The sequence below is a fragment of the Macaca fascicularis genome, chromosome 2 (assembly GCF_037993035.2).
Source record: "Macaca fascicularis isolate 582-1 chromosome 2, T2T-MFA8v1.1".
Taxonomy (NCBI): Eukaryota; Metazoa; Chordata; class Mammalia; order Primates; family Cercopithecidae; genus Macaca; species Macaca fascicularis.
The window spans coordinates 146841859-146866673 of NC_088376.1; the positions used below are offsets into that span (position 1 = coordinate 146841859).

General features: G+C 44.9%; 1 protein-coding gene across 1 annotated transcript in view; it reads left to right on the plus strand.

Annotated features, from left to right (window-relative positions):
* The window catches only part of LMCD1 (LIM and cysteine rich domains 1), a 67074-nt gene extending 42486 nt beyond the window's left edge, over positions 1-24588 (plus strand). Inside the window, exons 4-6 of the mRNA XM_045385859.3 lie at positions 4417-4752; positions 21884-22099; positions 23902-24588. Of these exons, the coding sequence (XP_045241794.1) occupies positions 4417-4752; positions 21884-22099; positions 23902-24060 (711 nt within the window). The 3' untranslated portion in view covers positions 24061-24588. The remainder of the gene's footprint in view (positions 1-4416; positions 4753-21883; positions 22100-23901) is intronic.
* The last annotated feature ends 227 nt before the right edge of the window (positions 24589-24815 follow it).

Here is a 24815-nt window from a genome sequence, read left to right on the forward strand (position 1 = left end):
GTTTGAGATTCTTCAGACCTACCTGGCTGACATATTTGTGTTAGAAACCATCTGTAATTTCATACTGATCAAGAAAGAAACTACCAGACAACCCAGTCTCCTAAGACGGGGTCAGGACGAAGCCCTTTCCAGATGTTTCTGCAGCTGTGTGATGCACAGGGGCTTCTGCTCGTCCATGTGGTTTGTGGACTATCTTGGCCTCTTTGACAGGAATCCACCGTCTCCTTCCCCTTTTCCGAGCTATAAATCTGGGTTAGTGATATTGCTCTTCTCTCTCTCGGTTGTGGTGACTATTGAGTGAGATTGCCAGGGATTTCTCACAATGGTCAGAACCCTAAGGATTACACAATCTACCCTGAACTTTGTAGATGAGGAAACTGAGGCCCAGGAGATACTTTCTTGGTCTGACACAGAGCAGCAGGAGGACTGGACCTAAAACCCTGACTTCCTGACACTCCACCACCCAGGTCGTCTCTTCTGTCTGAGAAAGCACCTTGAAAAGCATTCAGAGGTATGCAGACATACCTGGGATTAGCTGGGTATGCTATGAGCCTACGGTGCCAGAAGGTGTCTCAGACAGGTGTCCTCTGGGATCTAGGGCAGAGCCACCAATGGGGCATCTGCAGCCATCCCTCAATTTGAGTCCCACAGAAGCTCAGGTCACCTGTCTCTCCCTTTTCTATGCTGTTTCCCAGAATTTATGAATCCCAGCAGGTACCAAGCCTTAGACTTGTACTGCCCCACCCCACAACAACCCTAGCTTCCTCACCACTGCTCCCTAAAATCAGACAGCAACAGGGTCTGTACGATATGCATTTCAGCATGAATTTCCGTGTTCACTCCCACAATTCCCAAATGAGTCCAGCCCCAACTGATAAGCTATGGGCCAGATGGGTTCTAAGAGGATGAACCTAGCAGCGGCCACCTAGGTGATGGGAATCAGGAGACCGGGTGCTAAGGTTCAGAGTCAGGGTCAGGCATGGAAATGGAAAGTGGTTGTCCAGGATGAACAATTTGCCTCTCACAGTTTCTCAGGCTGTGGCCCTGACCTATATCTTCCCCTAATCTCTCCGTCCCTGGGACTCACCCAAGTGTAAGAGTTCTGTTCAATAAAAACAAATATATAAATGAGGCCAAATTGGACAGTTACTTGTGAACACATTAATATTCAGACAGTTACCAGTCATATGATGTGGAAATGTTACTGACCTGAGACTTTGTCGATTCTACTATTAGAAGTTGCCTTTACATATTTTTTAATTAATAAACCATGAAATATCTTATGTCAATAATGATTTAATTATACTTTTCTAAGAAAAAGCAATTTTAAACAAGGTTGACTTTTTTTTTATTAGGAATGTTTCCCAGGAGGTAAATGAAGTAAAAATATTCAGTTTTGAGAGAAACAAAATTCATATTACAAAAACAGGAAATCTAAAATGAACATCTACTTAAATTACACCATTCTGATCAAGAATGTTAATCTCTGACTATAACTTGGAGCAGAGTAAGAGCTCATTTAGGCCTCTCTCAGGTGTTAGCAAAACTCATATTTCTTCCTTGAGAATTCTTAAGTTTTGCAAAAGCCTGAAGCAGCTGGGAATCATCCACCGGCCTTTCCTCAGATATCTGTCCAGTGCTTGAGAATCCCAGTTGTTTATCTCACTCATTTTTTTTGTTTGCCAGTATTTTATTGAAACAGTAGTTCAAGTAAGGTCCAGGAGCCAACTTCTTGCATCAGAGTTACCAGGATTCTTGTTTAAAATGCAGATTCCTGTACCCCACACCTAACCTACTGGAGGGAGATCTTGACTGGGGCTTGGTGCCTGGGAATCTGCATGTTAGTAATTTTTCACAGGGTTATTGTACACTGTGTCCATTGAGAGACACTACTTTGACATATGTAGCTGGTGAATCTGACTGTAATCAGAGATTTGAAAAGAGAAAAGCCACAGATAGAAAAGCAAAGAGGGCCAGGTGCGGTGGCTCACGCCTGTAATCCCAGCATTTTGGGAGGCTGAGGCAGGTGGATCACCTAAGGTCGGGAGTTGGAGTTGGAGACCAAGTTGGCCAACATGGCGAAACCCCATCTCTACTAAAAATACAAAAATTGGCCAGGTGTAGTGGCTCACGCCTGTAATGCCAGCCACTTAGGAGGCAGAGGCAGGATAATCGCTTGAAGCAAGGAGATAGAGTTGCAGTGAGCTGAGATCACGCCATTGCACTCCAGCCTGGGCGATAGAGCAAGACTCTGTCTCAAAAAAACAAAAGCAAATAAAAACAACAAAAAAAAAAAAAAGAAAAAGAGAAGAGAAAGTCAGTAGCATGTAGATCGGGGTGTCCAATCCTTTGGCTTCTCTGGAAGAAGAATTGACTTGGGCCATACATAAAATACACTATCACTAAGGATAGCTGATGAGCTTAAAAAAAAAAATCACAGAAAAATATCATAATGTTTTAAGAAAGTTTACGAATTTTTTACGAATTTCTGTTGGGCCACATTCAAAGCTGTCCTGGGCCATATGTGGCCCATGGGCCATGGTTGGACCAGCTTGGTAGGTCCTGCGGTTCTGTTAAGTAATCCTACAGCCACCCTAGGATTTACAAGCCTCATTTTTACAGCTGAAGAACCTGTGCAGAGAGTCGGCATGACATGGCCACAGTCACACCGCTGGGATACCTACAACCAGGATTTCAGTTCAGGACAAGCTGATTCCAGAGCCTTTGCTCTTGCTACTGCAGTAGAAGGGACATGGCCTGCCCTCAGGGAGTGGACAGTCCCGCTAGAGGGTCAGCTGAAATACACTAGGAATGGTTAAGGACTAGGGAGAGATCAAAGCATACAGTGCTGCTTGTAAGAACAGGAAAGACAAGAGAGGGCTTTTCCTTCCGGGGGCAGGGGGAGTTGTAAGTCCATGAGTGAAGGTAGAAATCAAGCCCATCAATTGTGGGGCCAGTGAGAAGAGAGCGCCGAGTGGGACACAGGTTTCGTGAAGGCAGCCAGCTGGCATTACTTGTCATTATACTGTAAGAGTTTTATCAACTGGCTACTGTCTAGCAAATGATACTAGAGAATAGATTTTAAAACAGCAACTTTTCTTTGGGGATAGAGGCAAACTAGTAAATGTAATTATTACTATTAATTGAAAGTCAGAGAACAAAGCAAAATGAGCTTTATTCAAATTCTGATGGAAAACCTAGCCCATGAGTAAATGTAGACTCCTTTCTCTTTCCAGTGCCATCCAAAATTGAAAACTACAGTGTTCCTTGGAGAATAAATGATAAAATAATGATTATTATTAGCAAGTAGAGAGCTAGCTACTTAACGAACAGAGCACACATTAGCAGATGCAAACAAGTGTCTCTTTCTCACACTCAAGATTGTTACCTGTCCCACACCATGACATGGGCTGGCGCGGTCACAGGAGAAACAGAACCCACTGACCAAGGACTCATTTTAAGTGGTACACACACACAGAAAATAGCATTTAAGTACATTAAGTACAACCCTGCTTGTTATTTGTTCCAAGCAGAAAGAAGACTGGGTGCCCTTATTTAATAAATATACATAGGAAATAGTCTGGAAGGATAGACACAAACTTGTTGGTAAGCTATTACCATGAGCCAATAAGGTATAAGTTTTTAAAATCCTTTTTAAAACAAAGGACAGTCATACACCACTTAATGCTGGGGTTTCGTTCTGAGAAATGTGTCCTTAGGTGATGTTGTCTTTGGGTGAATGTCAAAGAATGCACTTACACAAACCTAGATGGTTGTAGCCTACTACGCATCTAGGCTACACAGTATAGCCAATTGCTCCTAGACCACAAATTGTACAGCATGTGACTGTACTGAATACTATAGGCAATTGTAACACAATGGTCAGTCAGTATTTGTGTATATAAACATATCCAAACCTAGAAAAGGTACAGTAAAAATAGAGTATGATAATCTTATGGGACCACTGTGGCATATATGGCCCATCGTGGACTGAAATGCTGTCATGTAGCACATGATCGTACAGTATGTATATGGCAAAGTGCATGAGTCTGATGTGTACAGCTTGACGAACTTTTACACAGATACACTTCCATGGCCCTATCACCAAAATTGAGACATAGAACACTCCCTACATACACAAGGTAGCTAAGGGATGCATGTTTTTCCTTTACTAAAGTTTTTTTCTCTCATGTATGTATTATTTGTCACAATGGACAGTATTGCTTTCGTAATTTTCTAAAATTACAAAAGTAATCTAACTGCATTAAGTTAAGAAAATAAAGACTGTGGGTCTTTCAGTTGCTAAGAATGCTGGAAGAGAATGCATTTTTAGTGTTAGGTAGATTCTATCATAGTTTCTTTAACTGATGAAGCCCCGTCCACATCACGTTGTCCCTTCCTCCTCCTCCTCCCTAGGGACTGCAGTACATGGAGCTCATCCCCAAGGAGAAGCAGCCAGTGACAGGCACGGAGGGCGCCTTTTACCGCCGCCGCCAGCTCATGCATCAGCTCCCCATCTATGACCAGGATCCCTCGCGCTGCCGTGGACTTTTGGAGAATGAGTTGAAACTGATGGAAGAATTTGTCAAGCAATATAAGAGCGAGGCCCTCGGCGTGGGAGAAGTGGCCCTCCCAGGGCAGGGTGGCTTGCCCAAGGAGGAGGGGAAGCAACAGGAAAAGCCAGAGGGGGCAGAGACCACTGCCGCTACTACCAACGGCAGCCTCAGTGACCCGTCCAAAGAAGTGGAATACGTAAGTTTCTCCCATGCTTCCAGCCAGGCTGAAACCATGCAGGCCCGGGGCTGGACCGTCAGGGCCCCATCACGGGACTTTGTTCCCTCATTCGTGCATTTATTCATGAATTTGTGCATTCAGCAGATATTGGTTACTCATTTACTCTGTGCCAGGCACGGGCCCATGGAAAATGATACAATACCACTGCCCTTGAAAGGCTCATAGTCCAGTGGAGGTCACAGACAAAACCGACACAGTTTAGAGAAGGGACATCTAAGCCTGCGTGGTGGTAAGGGTAAGCTTCAAGAAGTTGGTGAGGTACAAGCCGGTCTATAAAGAATGTCTAGGGGCCATCCAAGCCTTCAGGTTTTGAAGGGAGGATGTGTACCCCCTTAAAGAGGTGATCATTTGCAAAAAGAGCCAGGAGTTCAAGAAAGCACAGTGCATTTAGAGGATTAAAAGAAGTCCCACGTGATTGGAAGTGTGGCATGCTTGGAGAGCTGGGGACACGAGGCTGGGAAGGGCAGCAGAGGCTGAATTTCTGGAGGGTTCATTCCTTCCATCCATTCATCAGTCAAATACTGATTAGCTTGTATTAGCTGCTATGCCCCAGGAAATCAAACAAGCAGAGGACACTGTCCCCAAACTGCAGAATGCCATGAAGCTAGGACTTTATTCCAAAGGTCATGGACAGGCTTTTGGTCAGAGGTACATGGTCCATGCTGTGCTTGAAAAAGTTTCTTCTAGCAGTGTCTTAGTCCATTTTCTGTTACTTATAGCAGAATACCTGAAACTGGGTAATTCATAAAGAAAACGAATGTATTTCATACATATGTGGAGGCTGAGAAGTCCAAGGCCGAGGGGCTGCATCTGGTGAGGGCCTTCTTCCTGGTGAGCACTCTCTGCAGAGTCCCGAAGTGGCTCAGGGTATCACATGGCAAGGGGGCTGGGTGTGCTAACTCAGGTCTCTCTTCCTCTTCTTAGAAGCCAGTCCCACTAATGTGATAACCCATTAATCTATTAAGCCATGAGTGGATTAATCCATTCCTGAGGGCCTGAGCCCTCATGACCCAATCATCTCTTAAAGGCCCCACCTCTCAATACTGCCATGCAGAGGATTATGTTTCAACATGAGTTTTTGGAGGGGATATTCAACCCATAGGAAGTGGCAGTGTGGAAGAAGTGCTGTTGAGGAGTGAGCCACTGGGAGCCATTTTGAGAAAACAGAAAGGAGGAGCCAGCGCTGGGGAGATGAAACCTCACGGCTTGGTTTGTCTTAAACTACCCCACAGAAGGTGAAAGGAATGCTTGAGGCTAGTGTGCACTGCATTTCTGGTCCCCAGCCCCTGTTTTACCTTTTGCTCCCCCTGCCCCATCAACCAAGTGTCCTCATTTGTTTCTATGGCAATTAACTTTTGGAGATAGAAGTCCCAGCACACGAGATCCCCAAGCACATTATCTACCTTGCTGAACAGACTGGCAGTCACCCATGAGCCAGGCGACCCAGGGAAATGCCAGCCCAAACGAAGCTGCTGCCACATCCAGAGAGGGTTGTACTCTTTCTCCCTTGGAGTCACTCAAGCTAATCATCCAAAACTTGCATCTTCCATCTCCAAGCCCCATCTTATTAGCACCATCTGGGATTGCCATCCAAGGAAGTGTTTTATCTGAGGACTCTAAGACCAAAAAACAATTTATTTCCTCTACTACAGATTTGGCACTGATGCATAAAAGGCCCAGTTCTCAGGAAGAATACATGTCCTAGGGATGTAAAAAAGAAAAAAATACTAGATCTAGTTACCATGGTCTATAAACTGGTCTTCCCCGCCCCACCCTGATCCTGGCTTCTGTCCACCCTCAAATAGCTGTTTGTTCATAAACCCTAAATACTAGATAATTCCAAGTTGGAAGGAGACCTCTAAGTCGTTGTAGTATTTCCAAATCGCCATTCCCAAGAGACATGTGGATCTGACATCGTATTTTATTCTTGACTGAGCCTCGCATATTTGTTCAGCATTGAACAAAGGCAAAGGCAGCGCGAGAACCCGGGTCCTACAGTCAGTTTTAGGAAATAACTGTGACACTTGAGAAGCATTTAAATAGCAATACTAGACAGTAAATGGAAAAGGCCAAAGTCAGAAAAGAAGTAGGGATTCCAAAGGAAGCCTTTATTTGTTGGACTGGGCTGGGCTAGCTGTGGGAGACAGACTTCTATGTCCCTGCCCCAACCACAATTTTAATTTAATTATTATGTAATTAGTGAATGAATGTCTGTCATCCTCTGTAGATGCTGAGGTCTTGTTCATCTCTTTATTTGCAGTGGCTGTCATTGATATACATAGCAGTTGCTCAATAAATATGTGACCCATGAATGAAAGTTTGAACTTAAGCCTAAAAAATGGGATCTATTTGGATGGGCAATTTGCCTAGGGGGACGGCACGATTCCAATTCCACATTTATTAAGCCCCTGCTCTGTGCCAAACACTGTGCTCACACTGTCAGGGTCTATCTTTAATTCTCACAGTTGCCTGGTAGGGTGAATGTTACCAAACCCATTTTACAGGTGAGATTCAAAGATAATAGGTAACTTTTCTAAGATCCCATGGTTTCTATGGGGCAGAACCTGGATCCAATACCCTTTCTGTGATAAGATGCTAAGTTGTAAAACCCTGCTTGTTATTTGTTCCAGACAGGAAGAAGACTGTGTGCCCTTATTTAACTCCCTTTTCACCTCCTTGAAGCAGGGGAGTGAATCCTGATAAAGGTAGCTAGATAGGCTGACAGGCCACAGACAATGTGTTCCCAGCAACCCCGCCATTAGGAGTGGGTATGGGCTGCACTCCCTGACCCGTCTGCCTTGCCTCACCAGCATTCACATCAAGTGGACGTGTGTGCTGGCCGCCCTGTACGCTTGCGCCCTCTCCTTTCTCATAAAAGGGCAGCATAGAACAATTACCAGAGCCAAGCATCAGGCAGGAAGCCTGACTTCTGCTCCCCTGGTGAAGGGCAATGATTTTTGCAAGAAGTGGTCCAGGGATTCAACTTGAAAATAAAGGTGTGGGGAAGAAATTGTAGGACTCAGCCTGACACCCCAAAACTCCCATAAAACTTCATTTTATGGGAGAAAAATGAAGGGCAAAAAGAGAGACGTGAACATACGGGAACTGTAACACCTGCCTGTTTATCATCTTAATCGTGTTCATTGTGATTGTCGTTAGTGTCGGCAAGTCCGTGGGCATTGCCTGAACCAAGGACAGGACTAAGCAAGTATCTGATTTAAAGCTTACAACTGCCCCAATATGTGAAGTGGCTGTGCCTCCCCAGGCTGCTGGGCCTCAGAACTGGGATTCAAACTAACATCTGCCTAAAATCAAGTCTATGTTCTTTCCCATTTCCCAAAGCTTATTCCTAGGAGAGCTACCAGATATTTTGGACCATAAAAGGATCATGTGGCTGGCTCAGGAAACATTAGAGTGAACATGAAACTACAGCAGGAGTGAAAGAAACTACATGGGTTTCTTTACAGAACTTCTCAGAGCCTTTAGTAGGCCAGTGCTGTGGTCCTTAAACTAAAGAAAGGCTTGTTAAACTCCAGAAGCCTGGGTCCCACTTCCAGAGCTTCTTAGTAGTAGGTGTTGGGTGGAGCCTTTGCATGTGCATTGCTAACAAGTCCTTGGGTGATGCTGGTCTGGGGCTACACTTTGAGGACTGCTGCTAACAGTGTTAAAAAGTGCCATAGCACTTTGGGAGGCTGAGACGGGCGGATCACGAGGTCAGGAGATCGAGACCATCCTGACTAACACGGTGAAACCCCGTCTCTACCAGAAAAAAATACAAAAAATTAGCTGGGCAAGGTGGCGGGCACTTGTAGTCCCAGCTACTTGGGAGGCTGAAGCAGGAGAATGGTGTAAACTTGGGAGGCGGAGCTTGCAGTGAGCTGAGATCTGGCCACTGCACTCCAGCCTGGGCAACAGAGCGAGACTCCATCTCAGGGAAAAAAAAAAAAAAAAAAGTACCTTAGATGTGAGCTCAGCAGAAATGATATCACCAATTTGGCCTATAGTGAGAGTCTAGATGGTAACATGGGCATTTTCCAGATGTATTTGGCCTCCTGGCTCTATGTATGTATATATGTATGTATTTTGAGATGGAGTCTCACTCTGTTGCCCAGGCTGGAGTGCAGTGGCACGGTCTTGGCTCACTGCAAGCTCCGCCTCCCAGGTTCACGCCATTCTCCTGCCTCAACCTCCCGAGTAGCTGGAACTACAGGCACCTGCCACCATGCCCAGATAATTTTTTGTATTTCTAGTAGAGACGGGGTTTCACCATGTTAGCCAGGATGGTCTCGATCTCCTGACCTTGTGATCCACCTGCCTTGGCCTCCCAAAGTTATGTGTGTATTTATTTATGTGGGATGGGGGGTGGGTTACTCCAAGCGAGCCCACCTTTGAGAATGCTGCATAACCCTTCCTGTTGCTAGAGAGTTCTGGAAGCACAGGTGCAGAATCTACCACACTATGCTCTGTACCCTATCTTGATGGCCCCCATCCCTGATGACACTAACTCTCTGCAATCTGAGGCCAGGGCCCCACTTTCCACTACACCCACCCCCTGACACACACCAGCTGTGAGCTTCCTCGGCTCCCTCCCACCTTGTCCACCTGCTGGGGGACGTCCTTCCTCTGAGTCCTTGGGAGAGGGCCTATCGGAGCGACAGCAGGGTCAGCCTGCCAAGTCCTCCCACCAAGCCCCCCAACCCAACCGTCCCCATTGGAAAATAATGTCCACACCAGAGGAGCGTTATTGCCAAAATGCCTGTGGGGAATTCCTACTAAGGGGCCATGTTCTGAGTCAGCCCAGATAACAGTGGTGGCCAGGTTGCAGGATGCACTGCCATCTGGGCCCAGCCCACCTGCATGACCGGACTGTCAGTTACATGATCTGAACACAGTGAGCAGATTCTGACCCCAACCCCAGCTTCCCAACCCCAGGCCAGCAGACAGGCCCTACTGACAGGACAGGGCCACCTAAAATTAGCCTTGGCACCTCTGTCCACTTCAGAAATGAACGAAAAGCTGTGGCTGTCCATGCCTACCTCAGGGCAGTCCTCTGAAGGTGTTATTATTACACTGAGGTTAGGAGAGGCAGGATATCATGGGAAGTTCCTCCGGCCACCAAGTTGTCAGAGTAATCCTTCTTCATGGGGCAATACCAAGCCTGAAAAATCCTGGTCCCAAATGCTACTACACCCGCTGTCACCTCTGAAGAAGTGAGCCCTTTTCAATCAGTGAGGCCAATGCAATTCAAAAATATTTAGTCTCCCTCTCTTTTCCTCACTTGTCCCATTGTGCAGGGATGGAGGGTAGGAAAGAAGACAAGATGAGAATCAAGGGAAGAAAGGGGAAACTGTGAGCCTGCAGCAGGCACTGTGCAAGGTCTCAATCTCTTTATTTTTTATTTTTCTGGATACACGGCTCTCACTCTCTCACCCAGGCTGGAGTGCAGTGGCAGGATCATAGCTCACAGCAGCCTCAAACTCCCAGGTTCAAACCATCCTCCTGCCTCAACCTCCTAAGTAAAACCTCTTTAACTATTTGTAACAACCAGCGAGAGAGGTTGGGGTTGTTATACCCATTTCACAGATGAGGAACCTGGGGCACAGTGAGGTTACCCCACTTGCTGATGAAAGTGGGGCTTCGGTTCAATCCCCAGTCCTTCTGCTTCAGTGGCAGAATGTAGTCTGAAGCCGTCTTGGGGTGGGGCCTCGGCAGGGTGGGTCCAACCATGCCACGGGGTATATACGTGAGTGTTTAGGTTCTCCAGGGTGGGCAGCAGTGTTTGGGGTAACTCGCAGCTCAGCCCACTAAGCATTTGGGAGCCTCTTATCTGCATACTGAGAACAATGAAAGGACTCCCCTATCCACCCCCAGTTCCACACACTGTGGGTTCTTGTGGGCCTTTTGAGTATCAGAGATCTCCATGGCCAGGGAGCTGCTGACTCCAGCAACCTGGACCCGTCGTACTCACCAGGCTGGTGGGAGTCCCTCGCGCACTCTCCAAGCCCTGCACTCCCCACCTGGATGGAATTGATGGGCCCCTGAGCTGGGTGGGCAATGATCTTAATGTTCTGACTTTTAGCAGCTACACCAAGCCATTGCCCTGCATTTAGAGAGCTCGCTGAATATTTTCTCAGAAATTAAATACACAGATTTCCCGGGCATGGTTATTTTGCCCAGGAATTTCCGCCTTTCTCCACACCCCGAACTTGTAACTGAAGAAAGGGAAAAGAAAGCCAGAACATAGCCTTTAATGTGATCTCTACTCTAGCATTTACCATTCCTGTCGGGCGCCTCCCCGTCTTGCCCCTTCCCCAACCACTCCTTTCTCAGGCCAAGTGACTGCCCCAAAAGAGCAAACTTAGGAGGATGACAGTCCATTGAGAGAAGTGAAGATGTTCCCCACAGTCATAAAAACGTGTGAATATGGTTCTAAATCATCCTCCAGGATGCTGGGAGCACAGTCTGACCCCTCTGCCCCATTTCCCCACAAGAATGCTGAGAGGAGGATGGGAGTCCTCCATCCCCTCCCTCCCCGCCAAAGTTCTGCCTCTCAGATGGAAACTTACAGCAGCTGGCGGCTCAGCCCAACTCCAGCCCCAATAGAGGGACATATTTGTGGGCAAGGGACTTCCAAGTCTTTGTCTAAGCAGATGTTTGGCTTGTGGGCTCGGCAGGCGGGCTGGCTGGCTTTCCTGCCAGCTCCACTTGGGAATTTGAAACTGCCACTCCTCCCCACTTAGTGAGCCCCATCTGAGCTGGAGGACAGGAGGGTAAGAGGCCCAGAGACAAACCTGGGGTCATTCACCCAGAGGAATCCCTGCTCCCCACAGTCCCACCACCCATGGCTCAGGCATCATGGGCAGGGGCCTGGGGGCAACTGCAAAATCACTATGGTTACCAGCTTCTCAACATCTGCCTGCCTCTTGCTTTGCAGTGGAGATACTTTAGTGACTTTCAGGGAGATCTTTTTTTTTTCCAAAGAAACTTCCCTTTCTCCCACTTTTTATACTATAAATACTTTCCCATGTTGCCACATGGCCTTCATGAGCTTTTTTTTTTTTTTTTTTTTTTTTTTTTTTTTGAGTGGGCTGCATATTATTCCATTGACTAAAACAGGAATTGGTAAACTTTTTCTGTACAGGGCATGTAGTGAATATTGAAGGTTTTTCAGGCCACATGGTCTCTGTCACAACTAATTACCAGAGCTCTTGAAGCACTAAAGCTGCCATAGGCAATATCTAAACAGATGATCGTGGCTGTGTTCCAATCAGACTGTATTTACAAAAACAGGTGGTAGGCTGGATTTGGCCCACAGATGGATGAGGTTTCCTGACCCCTGAACTAGAAAAATCATAAAGAATGGTTTTAACATTTTATTAATCTCTTTGGTTTTACTCAATTTTGTTTTGCTAATATGGGTTAAGTGATGACGATGATGTTGATGCTGTCATCTCCCATTCATTGACTACCTAGGTTGTGCCAGGCACTGTGCCAGAGATTTTGCATGTTGTTTTACTTAATCCTAAGAACTATCCTACAAAGTATATCATCCTCCTTTTTACAGACAAGGGAATTAAGAGACACTCTTAACAAAGTTAAACAGTGTTTTCAAACTTCAGGTCACAATCCATCAGTAGGTAATACATCAATTTAGTGGATTACAACCAGAATATTTTTAACTGAAAAGGGGAGAGTGTTTCAGGATTAGTAAATATTTTTCTAGAAAGCTTTTTTTTTTTTTCAGGAGTGTGTGTGTGTGTTGGATCAGGACATGAAATGTATTTCCCACTGTGGATCACAGACAAAAACAAAAATTTCAAAAAACAAAGCTGAGGAAATTGTCTAGTCACCTAGATGGTGAGTAGTTAATGCAAAACTAGGATCCAGACCTGCCTCACTCCAAACCTGACACAGACTCTAATTAACAGATGCTCCCATCTCCGGAGCATCCACACAGTTCTAAGCCCCGGGCAAGGCCATTGCAATGGGAGTGAACACATCTGAGACTCTGTCCCTGCTCAGCTGTGGACCAAGCAGCATCTTTTTGCAAGGAGCCAGTCCTTGGGCCCATGCTTGTCAGAGCTGGATTTGAGAACAACCCACACTGATGTTCTCTTATACCTGTAGCATTTATGAAGACTTTCCATCTCCCTCACTTCATCACATAACCAGGGAGGGAAATTCAGTTAGAAATGTTTAATATTTTGCCTTGCTTGGCAGAGAGACCCATAATGGATAACCTGCCCCAAGAAGAAACGTAAGGTGAAGGGATCAGTTAACAGTAGTGACCACCAACATCAGGGTAAGACATTTCCTATGAGCCAGGGCCTGCTTCTGTGTGCTACAGATGAGAAAACTGAGGTTCAGAGGGTTGGATGATTTGTCCAAGAGCTTCACCAGTGATGAAACCATGGCATGAACCATGTTCCAAAGCACATGACCCAAACCGTTGCCCACCCACCCTGCACATTCTGCACCATAGGGAGCCTTGGGAAGACTATACAGTGTGGGGAAACAGAACTTAAGAGAGCTAAGGATGCCAGAAATGATGTTAGACTACAAAAGAAAGAAACACACCCATAAAAACCTCTGGGATACATGAGGCTGCAAAGCAAAGATGGTAAATAGTCACCATAAGAGGAAATGGGGAGATGCTGTTTATAAATAAATTATTGAGTATTTGTGTTGGAAAGAACTCAGTGCCTGAATTCAAGGCCCTTGTGTTAAATATTTACTGTATTGTAGTAGTGAGATTTCCACGAGGCATTCTGGGTTTAGACTGGGTAGGCCTTTGGATAAGGGCCTTTCAGAGGAAAACAACACAATTCAGACAGAATTTCTGGCAAACCCGAGACAGAGATTATTGCTGATTTAGAGCCTTCTCCATATCTGCTGATCCCTCTCTGAAGGCCAACACAGTTCATTCCTCAGAGACAGTTCTTCAGCTGAGTAACCCTTGGCCACTGTCCCGAGTCTGCTGTTGCCTAAAACACTTTGTGTCTTGGTTACTCCCATTTCAGAAACCTTAATAATTCTGCATGTACACATTTGATGTTTCCATCACCTAGGGCTGCATATCAAAGCATCCCAAGGCATATGGCTGAAACCAACATCTATTTTGCTCACAAATCACCATTTTGGCAGGGTTCAGTGGGGACAGCTTGTCTCTGTCCATTCGCTGTCATTTGGAGGAGCTTGCAGGCAAGAGGCTGGAATCACCTGAAACTCGTTCACTCATATGTTTGGGCTAGAGGCTGGGAAGACACACACAGCTGGGACCCTCCCTTGACCTCTGCAAGGTCTCTCCACGTGGTTGCTCTCAGATGGAAGCTTCGGGATACCAAGACTTCTTTCCTGTCAGCTGAAGGCTCCCAAGGTGTGTGTACTGAGAGAGAGAGCCCAGGGAAAAATATTGCCTTTATTACTACCCTGGGAGCTGCATAGCATCACTTCATCCATGTTCTGTTCTATAGAATCGAGTCACTAAGGTGGGACTGTATTCATGGAAAAGAAATTAAATTCCATGTTGGTTGGAAGGGTATCCAAGAAATTTGCCAACATAGCTTAAACACACCATGGCTGAGGGAACCCCACAACCCTGCAGGGTCTTAACTTTTGAGCAGCTGAATCTAAAATGTTCCTCAGCTTTCTTGAGGCAGGTGTTTACAAATTACAAAGACCCCAATATTCAAAATCTTTCATTTCAATTAAGAATCTTGTGCCATTAGAATAAGGAACAAGGCAACACTTTATTGGCACGGGGAGAAACTTCCCATTTGTTCTACTTCTGAAAGGTTTGTTTCACACATCCTCTATCCAGGTGGGAAATAGTCTCCAAACAAGGTCACATGACAGATGTTGGAAGCGTTCTCATGAGCAAACTCCAATCTTAGATAGTTGGGAACATGAACAAGAAACAACTGATATGCTAATTATAAAGTATTCTTCTCCATGCCTTTTACCATAGTCCCAAAGAACTTTCATTTGACCATACTAGCTCCTTAATAGGGGAAGTAGCCTGAGAATGGCCTCCTTGGCCTTTCTTAAAAATAGTGTTAAATTTAAACATCCCAGGAATTCAAATGAGCCTTTGTTGTAACTGAACTGAATTGGTGATACCAGTTTTGCTGAGCTTATGTATAAAGTTATTTTTAAACAGTCTATAACAGCGGTTCTCAAAGAGTGGCCCCAACCACACCAGCATCCCCTAGGAATTTGCAAATTCTTGTGCCCCACCCCAGATCTACTGTATCAGACACTGCGGGAAGGTGGTGGCAAGGGGGGGGAGCAGAGATATGTTTTAACCAGCCGTCTAGGGGATACTGAGGCAGGCTCAACCCTGAGAACCACATCAGGGTGCCTGCCAGTGGTCCCCAGACCAATCCAGGTGCATTTCTATCCCTCTCCCTTCCCCTACTTTCATGTCAATTCACATTTGGTAATGTGGAGTGGGGAGCCCCATTGACATATCATGGTGTTACCCGATGGGGTGTAGTTTGGTGAACTGACGCGAAGTCCCTTTTGTGCGGGAGGGAAAGAGCTGGAAATTTCATTCTGTAGAACTGAGAAGCCAGACAGACAACTCACTTTGTATTCAGACAGCCCTGGCCAAAGAGTTTACAGTTCCCAGCTCTGTAGGAGGGAGGGTGAAAATAAGTAGACAGTAGACTGTCTCCAGGGGCAGGATCAGATATGGGGAGGAGCAGGTCCTCTAAGCAGAGGATGAGTGGAGCTGAGTCTGGAGCAGTGGCAAATGATGAAAAACTCACATGTCTCGATTCTCTGGCCTTACACAGATAGAGAGAACTGACAGGGGATAAAACAGAGCTCATCAGTGGCAGGAATGACCTCCTGCTAGTCTACATGCCCTTGGTATCATGGAAGGAAATCCAGGCTTCCAAACCTGCCTTCAACATGTCTTTGTCATTTTAGGAAAGTGATTTAATCCCTCCGGGCTTTACATTTCTAGCCTGCAAGGTGGATAGAGGTAAGGAATAGACGAGATTTTAGCAAATCATTATTGAGCCCTTAGAAAGTCCAAAAACTCCGTTATGTCATTTAATCCACACCACAATCCTATGATGTTGCTATCATTACAATCGCCATTTAACAGGTGAAAAAACAGAGGCACAGATAAGTTAGTTCATTTGCCCAAGGTCACACAGCTATGAACCCAGGCAGCCTGACTTGGTATCTCCCCTCTCAGCCACCTGTTGCAATTTAGAAATTGCAAACCTTGCTACAAAAGATTGTGGGAGAGACTAAGTTTGTGCAGAGAAAGGGCCAGGATGATGAGACCCAAGTAGGCTGGGCATTCTGACTCTCAGCTGCTAGCTTGTTTCTGGTGGCTGAGGGACCACCAGATGATAGATCCAGGATATCCTCAGATCTCTCATCCTTTGAGATGACTGGGTTAAGGACACAGAAAATGGCTCAGAGGCAAGAAGAGCACATTTCATCCTGACACATGTTGAGAGGGCTCCTTACCCAGACATCTTGTTTTCATAGAGTGATAGTGACACTGTTTGCTTAAAAGGGCTGGCTACTGGTAGAAACCGGGCCAAGAGCCAGGGATGCTAGGGAAAACAGTGAGGGATGAAACACTCCCCCAAGAGGGGCTTCACAAAGTGCTTTCCAACAGATGAGAAGGTTGCCAACAAGCCCTGTGAACAAGAATTTTCCTTCCTTCCTTCATACTGCTGCCAGAATATCTCCCTACAGTGCAAATTAAAGCCTTGAACTCCTCATCTCAAGAACCAGTAATGGGTTAGGTGCAGTGGCTCACGCCTGTAATCCCAGCACTTTAGGAGGCCAAGGTGGGAGAATCCCTTGAGCTCAGGAGTTCAAGACCACTCTGGGTAACGTAGTGGGACCCCGTCTCTACAAAAAAATGTAAATATTTTTAAAATGTCTTAAAAAGAACCAGTCGTGGCTCCTCATTGCCTCCAGAGTGAAGTCCCAACCCATAACCTGGGTTCAAAGTCACCCATGATCACCCTAAACTGCCTTTTGGACCTGATATCCCCCTTCTTCCTTCAGTGTATCATCAGGGTGCCTGCCAGTGCTCCCCAGACCAATCCAGGTGCATTTCTATCCCTCTCCCTTCCCCTACTGTCATGTCAATTCCCATTTGGTAATGTAGAGTGGGGAGCCCCATTGATATATCATGGTGTTACCCGATGGGGTGTAGTTTGGTGAATTGACACAAAGTCCCTTTTGCGTGGGAGGGAAAGAGTGGAAATTTCATTCTGTAGAACTGAGAAACCAGACAGACAACTCACTTTGTATTCAGACAGCCCTGGCCAAAGAGTTTACAGTTCCCAGCTCTGCAGGGGGGAGGGTGAAAATAAGCAGACGATGATTGGTCACTGGTTTTTTGTCTAGACCCCCTGATGGGCTCCAGGCCAGCTGAATCTCAATCATGTGAAGAGGAACAGGATTTTCATTTGGGCGAAAAACTCACACCCTTCATTCTTGGGGGCATAACTGAAACCACAAATCTAGCATGTTCTAAGGAACATTATCAGGCACAGTCAGGATCCGGTTCAAGATATATCCAGTTAACCAAACACATTCCTTATATAGGCAGTCATTCAAGACCTCCTATGCTCAGAAACTGCTATCAGTACATGGACATTCTTTGTTATTCAGTGTTTTTTTTTTCTAATTTTCACCATTTTAATGTTTATTTCCTCTCCAATATATAAAAGTAGATTAAGTATGCTATCAAAGTATATAAGTTAAGAATAGTAAGTGTGCAGACTCTTATACGCTTCCCTGTCTTCACATGGCAAAACAATAAATATTTCTATTTTGGCTGAAACATAGTTGATACTAAGTTTAAATTAGCATCTAAAGCCAGGGTCAGCAAACACTTTCTGTGGACGGCCAGGTGGTAAATACTTTAGGAGATGTGAGCCAAGAACCAAAATTGCAATATCATGTGGGCACTTTATGTAACAAGAGAGAAAACAACTTTCCTTGGGTTTTTTAAATGAAATTCAAAAGATAATAATAATAATTGAGCACAGGGGTTTTTTTCAATATAGGTCTACTAATGACAAAAGTAGAATTCTTTCTTGAGAGAAAACATTTCACTGAATTGGAGGGCAAACGTAAAATCCAGTCTTCATTCTCATGGGGCTTGCAAGAACAGACAGTGGCCGGATTTGGCCACGGGCCATAGCTTACTGACGCCGGATCTCAAGGCCACATGATGGAGTAGAAAGAACTTTGGCTTTGGAGCCAGGTTTGGCCTCTGTTCACATCCTAGCTTTGCCTCCCATCAGCTGTGCATTACTGAGCAAATCACTGAATCTCCCTGAACTTTAGTTTTGCCATTTCTAGGAGAGAAGATAATGATTTTCTGAATAGAAAATAACTCTAGAAGGAGAAATAACTCTCTTGGGTTTATGTAAGGGGTAATAGTAACAAGAGCAAAGTCCTGAGCACAGTGTTGGATGCAGACACGCCGTGGGGACATGACAGACATTGTCGTCTCCATCATCATTATCGGGGCTTACAGCAGCAGGGGATAACTCTAAAATGGCTCAAAAGATTGCGTGGATTGAGAATGTCAAGCTCCCATTCTTTAGAGGATTAGAATGGGCAAGTTATAAATGTGCAATGGATGGATACCTGAATGAACCAGTGAATGACTGAACATTTGGCAACTTTCGCTGCTCCTGGGAACTGGCATAAGACAGAAATCTAGAGCTCTCACAGAGAACTTCTCCCAGGCACACTCACCCTCTCCACAAAGCCCTAATCCTAACTGAAGCTGAGGAACAACATGAGTTGAGGTCCACCTTGTCATGATTTCTGAGCAGGCCAGTGAAAATGTTACTGGCAGTAAAAGACAGATGAAGGAGCCCCACATGGAAAGAGAATGGCAAGCAGCCAGGCACTGGCTGCCTTAACTGCTGAGAGGCCCTGTAGGGAAGCTGCTTCTCACCTTTAGCCGTTGGGCATGCTGCTCCTTTGCCATGCCAGAATGCATGCTCCTGGGAGCCCTCCTAGCCCTTCAGACAATTCCCTGAGTTTAGTCTCCCCAACCGACCCAGCTCAGTTCCCATAGAAAGTCACAGAGCCAAAGGCGGCAGTTTGAATCCCAGCTTGTTTCTTGGCTGTGCCCCCCTTCACAAGCTCTTTTGTCTCCTTGGGCCTCGCTGGTCTTATCTATAAAATGAGTGCATTTCCTATATACCTGCATCTCCTACCCAGAGGACTGCTGTGAGGTAGATAGGAATGTGGTTGATCCCTAGCCCCTTATCCCTCAGAGAGGCCTCTCCTGCTAAGGTGGTCCCTGCCATCCACCCCACAGTCACTCTCCATTCCCTTACTCTGTGATTGTTTTCCTAGTATTTATCACACTCCATGATTATCTCATCTGTTTGTTTATATATTTATTTTCTGCCTCCGTACACACACAGCCCCAGTTTCCCTGAAGGCTGCGGCATTATATGCCTGGGTCACTGCTGTATCCCTAGGATCTAGTCCAGGGCCTAGCACATAGTAGATGCTCAGTAAACAGGGATGAGCCCCTGAAAGGCAAGAGTGTTTTGAAAACTCCCAAGAACTTTCCACAACTGTCTCTGGAGCCCAACTCTCTGCTGCACTTAGTCTAAACCTGTCTCTAAGGTGCAGACAGATGCATCATCTGCTAGTGTCTTCCACATTCATCTGTTGTCCCCTAAGTAGGAAGTATGAGGTTGGAGGGCAGAGGTTTCCAAATACTCATTGTTGATCTACTATGTGCCTGGCACTGGGGAGATGTGAAAGCAAGCATAGTTGAATGTGGCTCCTGCTCCCAAGGTACTTCCATCTAGTGTAGAAAGAACACGTATCAAATAACCATACAGAGAAAGTTAAGCAGAGAAGCTTTAGTATGGACTTAATTGCCCATGGAAGGAGGTCAGAGAAGATTTCCCAGAACAAAAGATCTTTAAGTCTGAGTTCTGAAGAATGAAAGGGAGTGAATCAAGCAAACAGGAATGGGAACAATGTACCAGACATCCTGAACAGCAAGGGGAAAGGCCCCATGGCAGGGTGGAGCATTCCTTCATTCAACAACTATTGATGGGGAATTTATGTGTGCGGGGCCCAGTAGAGGGTCCTGGGTCAGAGCAGCAACCAAGCAGCCTCTCTCTGCCCTCTGCAGCTAGCCACTTAGTGGAGGGAACAGATATAAATTAGATAATTCCATAGGTATTTTAAAAATAATGTTAGCTAACACGCATGGAGTCCTTTTGGGGAGTCTGCCAAAATCATGCATGGGTTCCAAATAACATGTAGATACTTGGCCCTGGAGGAGATGGAGCACTCTTTAAACATGGAGAGCTTAGTGACTTCCTTCCAAAGAGGATAGTATGGAAAGGCAGAGAAGAGTCACTTTACGGTGGAGAATCTGACAAACACTGCCTCCACCAGAAGGTCAAGATCAACCCCAATGGTGACGAGTGAGGGCGACAGTACGTACCCTTGGTAGGATGTGATGAGAGGAGCAGTTTGCCTCGTGATCTTCCTCCCAATGTAATCATCATAGTAACATCAGGCAAATCCCAACCGAGGGACATTTTACAAAACACCTGACCAGTACTCCTCAAAACTGTCATGGTGGCCAAAAACCAAGTCGGAGAAACTGCCCCAGCCAGGAGGAGCCTCAGGAGACATGACAATTAAATGTAATGTGGGATCCTGGAATAGAAAAAGGACATTGGGTAAAGTTTATGAACACCTGAATAAAGTCTGGACTTTAGTTAATAATAGCATATCAATATTGGTTAATTATGACAAATATACCTTATTAATGTAAGATGTTAAGAACTCAAGAAACTGAGCGTGGACTATATAGAAATTCTCTACTGTTTTTGCAATTTTTCTGTAACTCTATAACTACTCAAATATTATTATTATTATTATTATTATTATTGTTGTTATTTGAGACAAGGTCTCACTCTGTCACCCAGGCCAGAATGCAGTGGCACAATCATAGCTCACTGCAGCCTCAAACTCCTGGGCTCCAGCAGTCCTCCCGCCTCAGCCTTCTGAGTAGCTGGGATTACAGACGAGCACCACCACAATTGGCTAATTTTTAATTTTTTTTGGTTGAGATGGGGTCTTGCTATGTCACCCAGACTGGTGTCAAAATCCTGGCCTCAAATGATCCTCCTACCTCAGGTTCCCAAAGTGCTAGAATTAAAGGCATAAGCCACCACTTCTAGCCAAAAATATTACTTATTAAATATTATTTAAAACTATTCATGCATGGGTAAAAGATCCATTCAACGTGCAAGGTAAACAAACAGGTTTTAATGTAACCAAGTATGAAAGATTCATTGATGTGCTTTCAGATTTCACACTGCAACTAACTTGAGAAACTATCCTCTGTCAAATTTTAATATAATATCAAAGAAGAATATCCACAGTTATCTGGAAGGGCTTTTAAAATACATCTCCCTCCTTTTTCCAACTTTATGTCAGTGTGAGTTCAGATTTTCTTCATATATTTCAACCAAAACAACAGCGTGCAAAAGATGGGCTGCAGAAGCAGTTATGGGAATCCAGCAGTCTTCTGCAAGTCATTGAAGAGATTTGCAAAAATGTAAAACAATGTCTTAAAATTTTCTTCTCACTACTTTTTTTTGTTTTGAAACATATAGTTATTTTAGTAACAAATATGTATGTTAATGTATTACAGGTTTAGTATTGTCATTTTTAAATGAAAAAATAAATATTTAAATTGTTCTCAGTTTTAATTTCTCTTATGGTAAATATCAATAGCTATTACCCACATGAACAAAAACTCTGTGGGGGTCTTGATAATTTTTAAGAGTATAAAGGGTACTGTGACCAAACAATTTGGGAATCACTGTGCTAAATAAATAACTTTATTTAGTCCTCATGAATAGCCTGTTAGGTAGACAATATTATTGTGCCGCTTTGCAGATGACAAAACTGAGGCATGGAGAGGTATAGTGACTTGCCCAAGGTTACCCAGGAAGTAGAGAGACTGGAGCTGGAATTCGAACCCATGTCACTGTGCTCTCCTGACTTCCTTGTCTCCTGTGGTCGTTCCCCGTCGTTCCAGGTCTGCGAGCTCTGCAAGGGAGTGGCCCCTCCTGACAGCCCCGTGGTCTACTCGGACAGGGCAGGTTACAGCAAGCAGTGGCACCCCACCTGCTTTGTGTGTGCCAAGTGCTCCGAGCCGCTGGTGGACCTCATCTACTTCTGGAAGGATGGTGCACCCTGGTGCGGCCGCCATTACTGCGAGAGTCTGCGGCCCCGGTGCTCCGGCTGCGATGAGGTGGGAAATAGTGGCTAGATGGATTGGGGGGCTTGAGGGACACTGCTGAGGGTAAGAGCCCAGAGGCCAAGAGGACTATGGCTTTGTGGATGATGTGTTCTACAGATTGGGAAACTGAAGTCAGGCCTCACTGCATGCTCTCAACCTTCATTTTCTCATCTGCAAAATGAGGCAGAAAACCATGGGATTGTTGGGAGGGGTCAGACACAGTGCCAGTGAATCTTGTCCTCGGCATAATACGTAGCACTTAGTAAGTACTCAGAACATACCAGGGTGAATCAGGAGGCATTGCCCATGTTCAAACCTGTATCTGCATCTGTTATTATTATTATAGTCATGTGGCTACCTAACTCCAGAGCCTCAGTTGAGCCTCAGTTTTACTACTTATGAAATAGGGATGAGACCAGCACCCATCCCATAGAGTGGCTATGAGGATAAATGAGATAATGCATGAAAGTGCTTGCCACAGGGCCTGACCTAGGAACTTATACATGGTAGCAGCTCTTAGTCTTAACGATAATATACTATAACATAATATGAGATTTAACATTAATGTGACACGATACAATACGATATGATAGAGATGCTATGAAAGGGATTCAAGTCTCTCAAACTGGTTTGACGAAAGTAACTCTCAGGTGTATTAACAATGACAATACTAATTATGATCATAGTAAGTACTGTTTGCATGCCTTTGGTTGCAGGCAATATACTGACTTCATCTTTGGCAAGTATGAAGGTTAGAAATGCCTTCTTTATATTGAACCAACACCTATTTTCTACCACCTTCTATGAATTGGTCACCACATGAAGTTAAGACCCTGTAGTTCTCTTACCTAATAACTCTGTTATTAAGTGATATTAAGAAGGAAAAGAACTGTCACAGGCCTGCCCTGGAGCCTAATTTTTGAGGTGACAACAGTATATGCACAATAACAATTCTCCATCATTTATTAGGAGCTTACAGTGGGTCAGTAATTTGCTACATACTTTATGTACAACATGCCATTTATATCACAACAATCCTTTAGGGAGAGATAAGCATGATTTTTTCTCATTTCATATTTAAGAAAAGTGCAGCTCTGAAAGGTCAATGCTAATCAGATATCCCTGACTTTGTGTCAGTCAACATTCTAAGCCTTTCATATGTAGTTGGCCATTTGGAAATCATGGAACTTTATGGTATGGAAAGTATTTGTATCCCCATTTTACAGATGTGGAAGCTGAGGCACAGGGCGATTAAGTAATTTGCCCAAAGTCACAAAGCTGGTAGATGTCTTAAGTGAAAACTCATACCCAGTTCCTGTTTGACTCCAATACTAGAAGGCCCATTAAACATTATGCTCCTCTGCACTTCCTGAGCCTCAGGGGATCCTTACCGTGTGTCTATTCCAAGAGTCACTTCGTTCCAAGCCCAAGTGACCCTCTGTACTCTTGCTCTTGATGATTGGCCATTGGCAGCTTATCTTTCCCTAAGCTTTCTTCACCAGGGTGTGTAATCCCACCTTGGAACTAAACTTTAGATTTGGCCCAAAGAGTATCACAGATGCTAGATAAGTAAAACCTTCCTGTGGTGGAGGAATTTTTTTTTATTCCATCTGAGAAGCTAAGATACAACCACAACCTTCACCAAATACAATCCTTACTGCCTCAAATTTATGCCAGATTTTTCCACTAAGGCTTTTAAAGGTTAAAACAAGAATAGGATGGGATGAACCACCACCCTATAACTTGTCCTAGATATACCATCTCTACCTAGGGACAGAAACTGAGTCATGCATTTCTCCTGCTTCCCTCCCCAGATAATATTCTCTGAGGACTACCAGCGTGTGGAAGATCTGGCCTGGCACCGGAAGCACTTTGTCTGTGAGGGCTGTGAGCAGCTGCTGAGTGGCCGGGCGTACATTGTCACTAAGGGTCAGCTTCTGTGCCCAACTTGCAGCAAGTCCAAACGCTCCTGAAGGGCTGCCCACTCACAGCCAGAATCCACAGGATCCCACTGAGAAGGAGAACCAGGTGTGCTGAGACCATCCTAAGGGGCCGACATGACAGCAAGCAAGTGACATAAACAGTGATTTGCTTTTCAGTGAGAATATATATATCATATGTTATATATATTCTAGGATGATATATATATTCTAGGTTGGGTGGTGATAGATCCTTGAGGGTCAGTAGTTTCAAAACCATAAATATTCTAAATCCTAGGATGGAGTTCCTTTTCTTTCTGTTGTTTCCCAGCTACAACCAACTAAAGATACAAATGGCGTTCTGCAAGGGGACTCTGGGAGGAGTTTTCCAGAATGCAATTCCGTGTGAGCAAATCGCATAGCTGTAGAATGTGCGTGCTTTTTTGTGGACACAGGAGCTCCTCCAGGAGCAGGCTGGGATCCCAACTATCGCTTGTTGCCTCTTTTCAAGTGGAATTTGAATTTTAAATAAACAACATTTTTGGCATGATAAACATATCAATAAAAGTTTTGTGAATTCCACATACACCCTTATCTAATTATTTACACCATGGCAGTGATTCTGCAACATCTACTTAACCCCACGACCCTGAATGCCAGTGCTGGCAGAAAATATGGTAAAATATGAGCCTCTCTATCAATGTATCTCATCAGACTTCCACTGGGAGTGTAGGCTTTGGGACAGAACCCCGCCCAATCTACCTATTCGAGATACTCCCAGATCACTAATGTAACAAAGGTGTCATGGT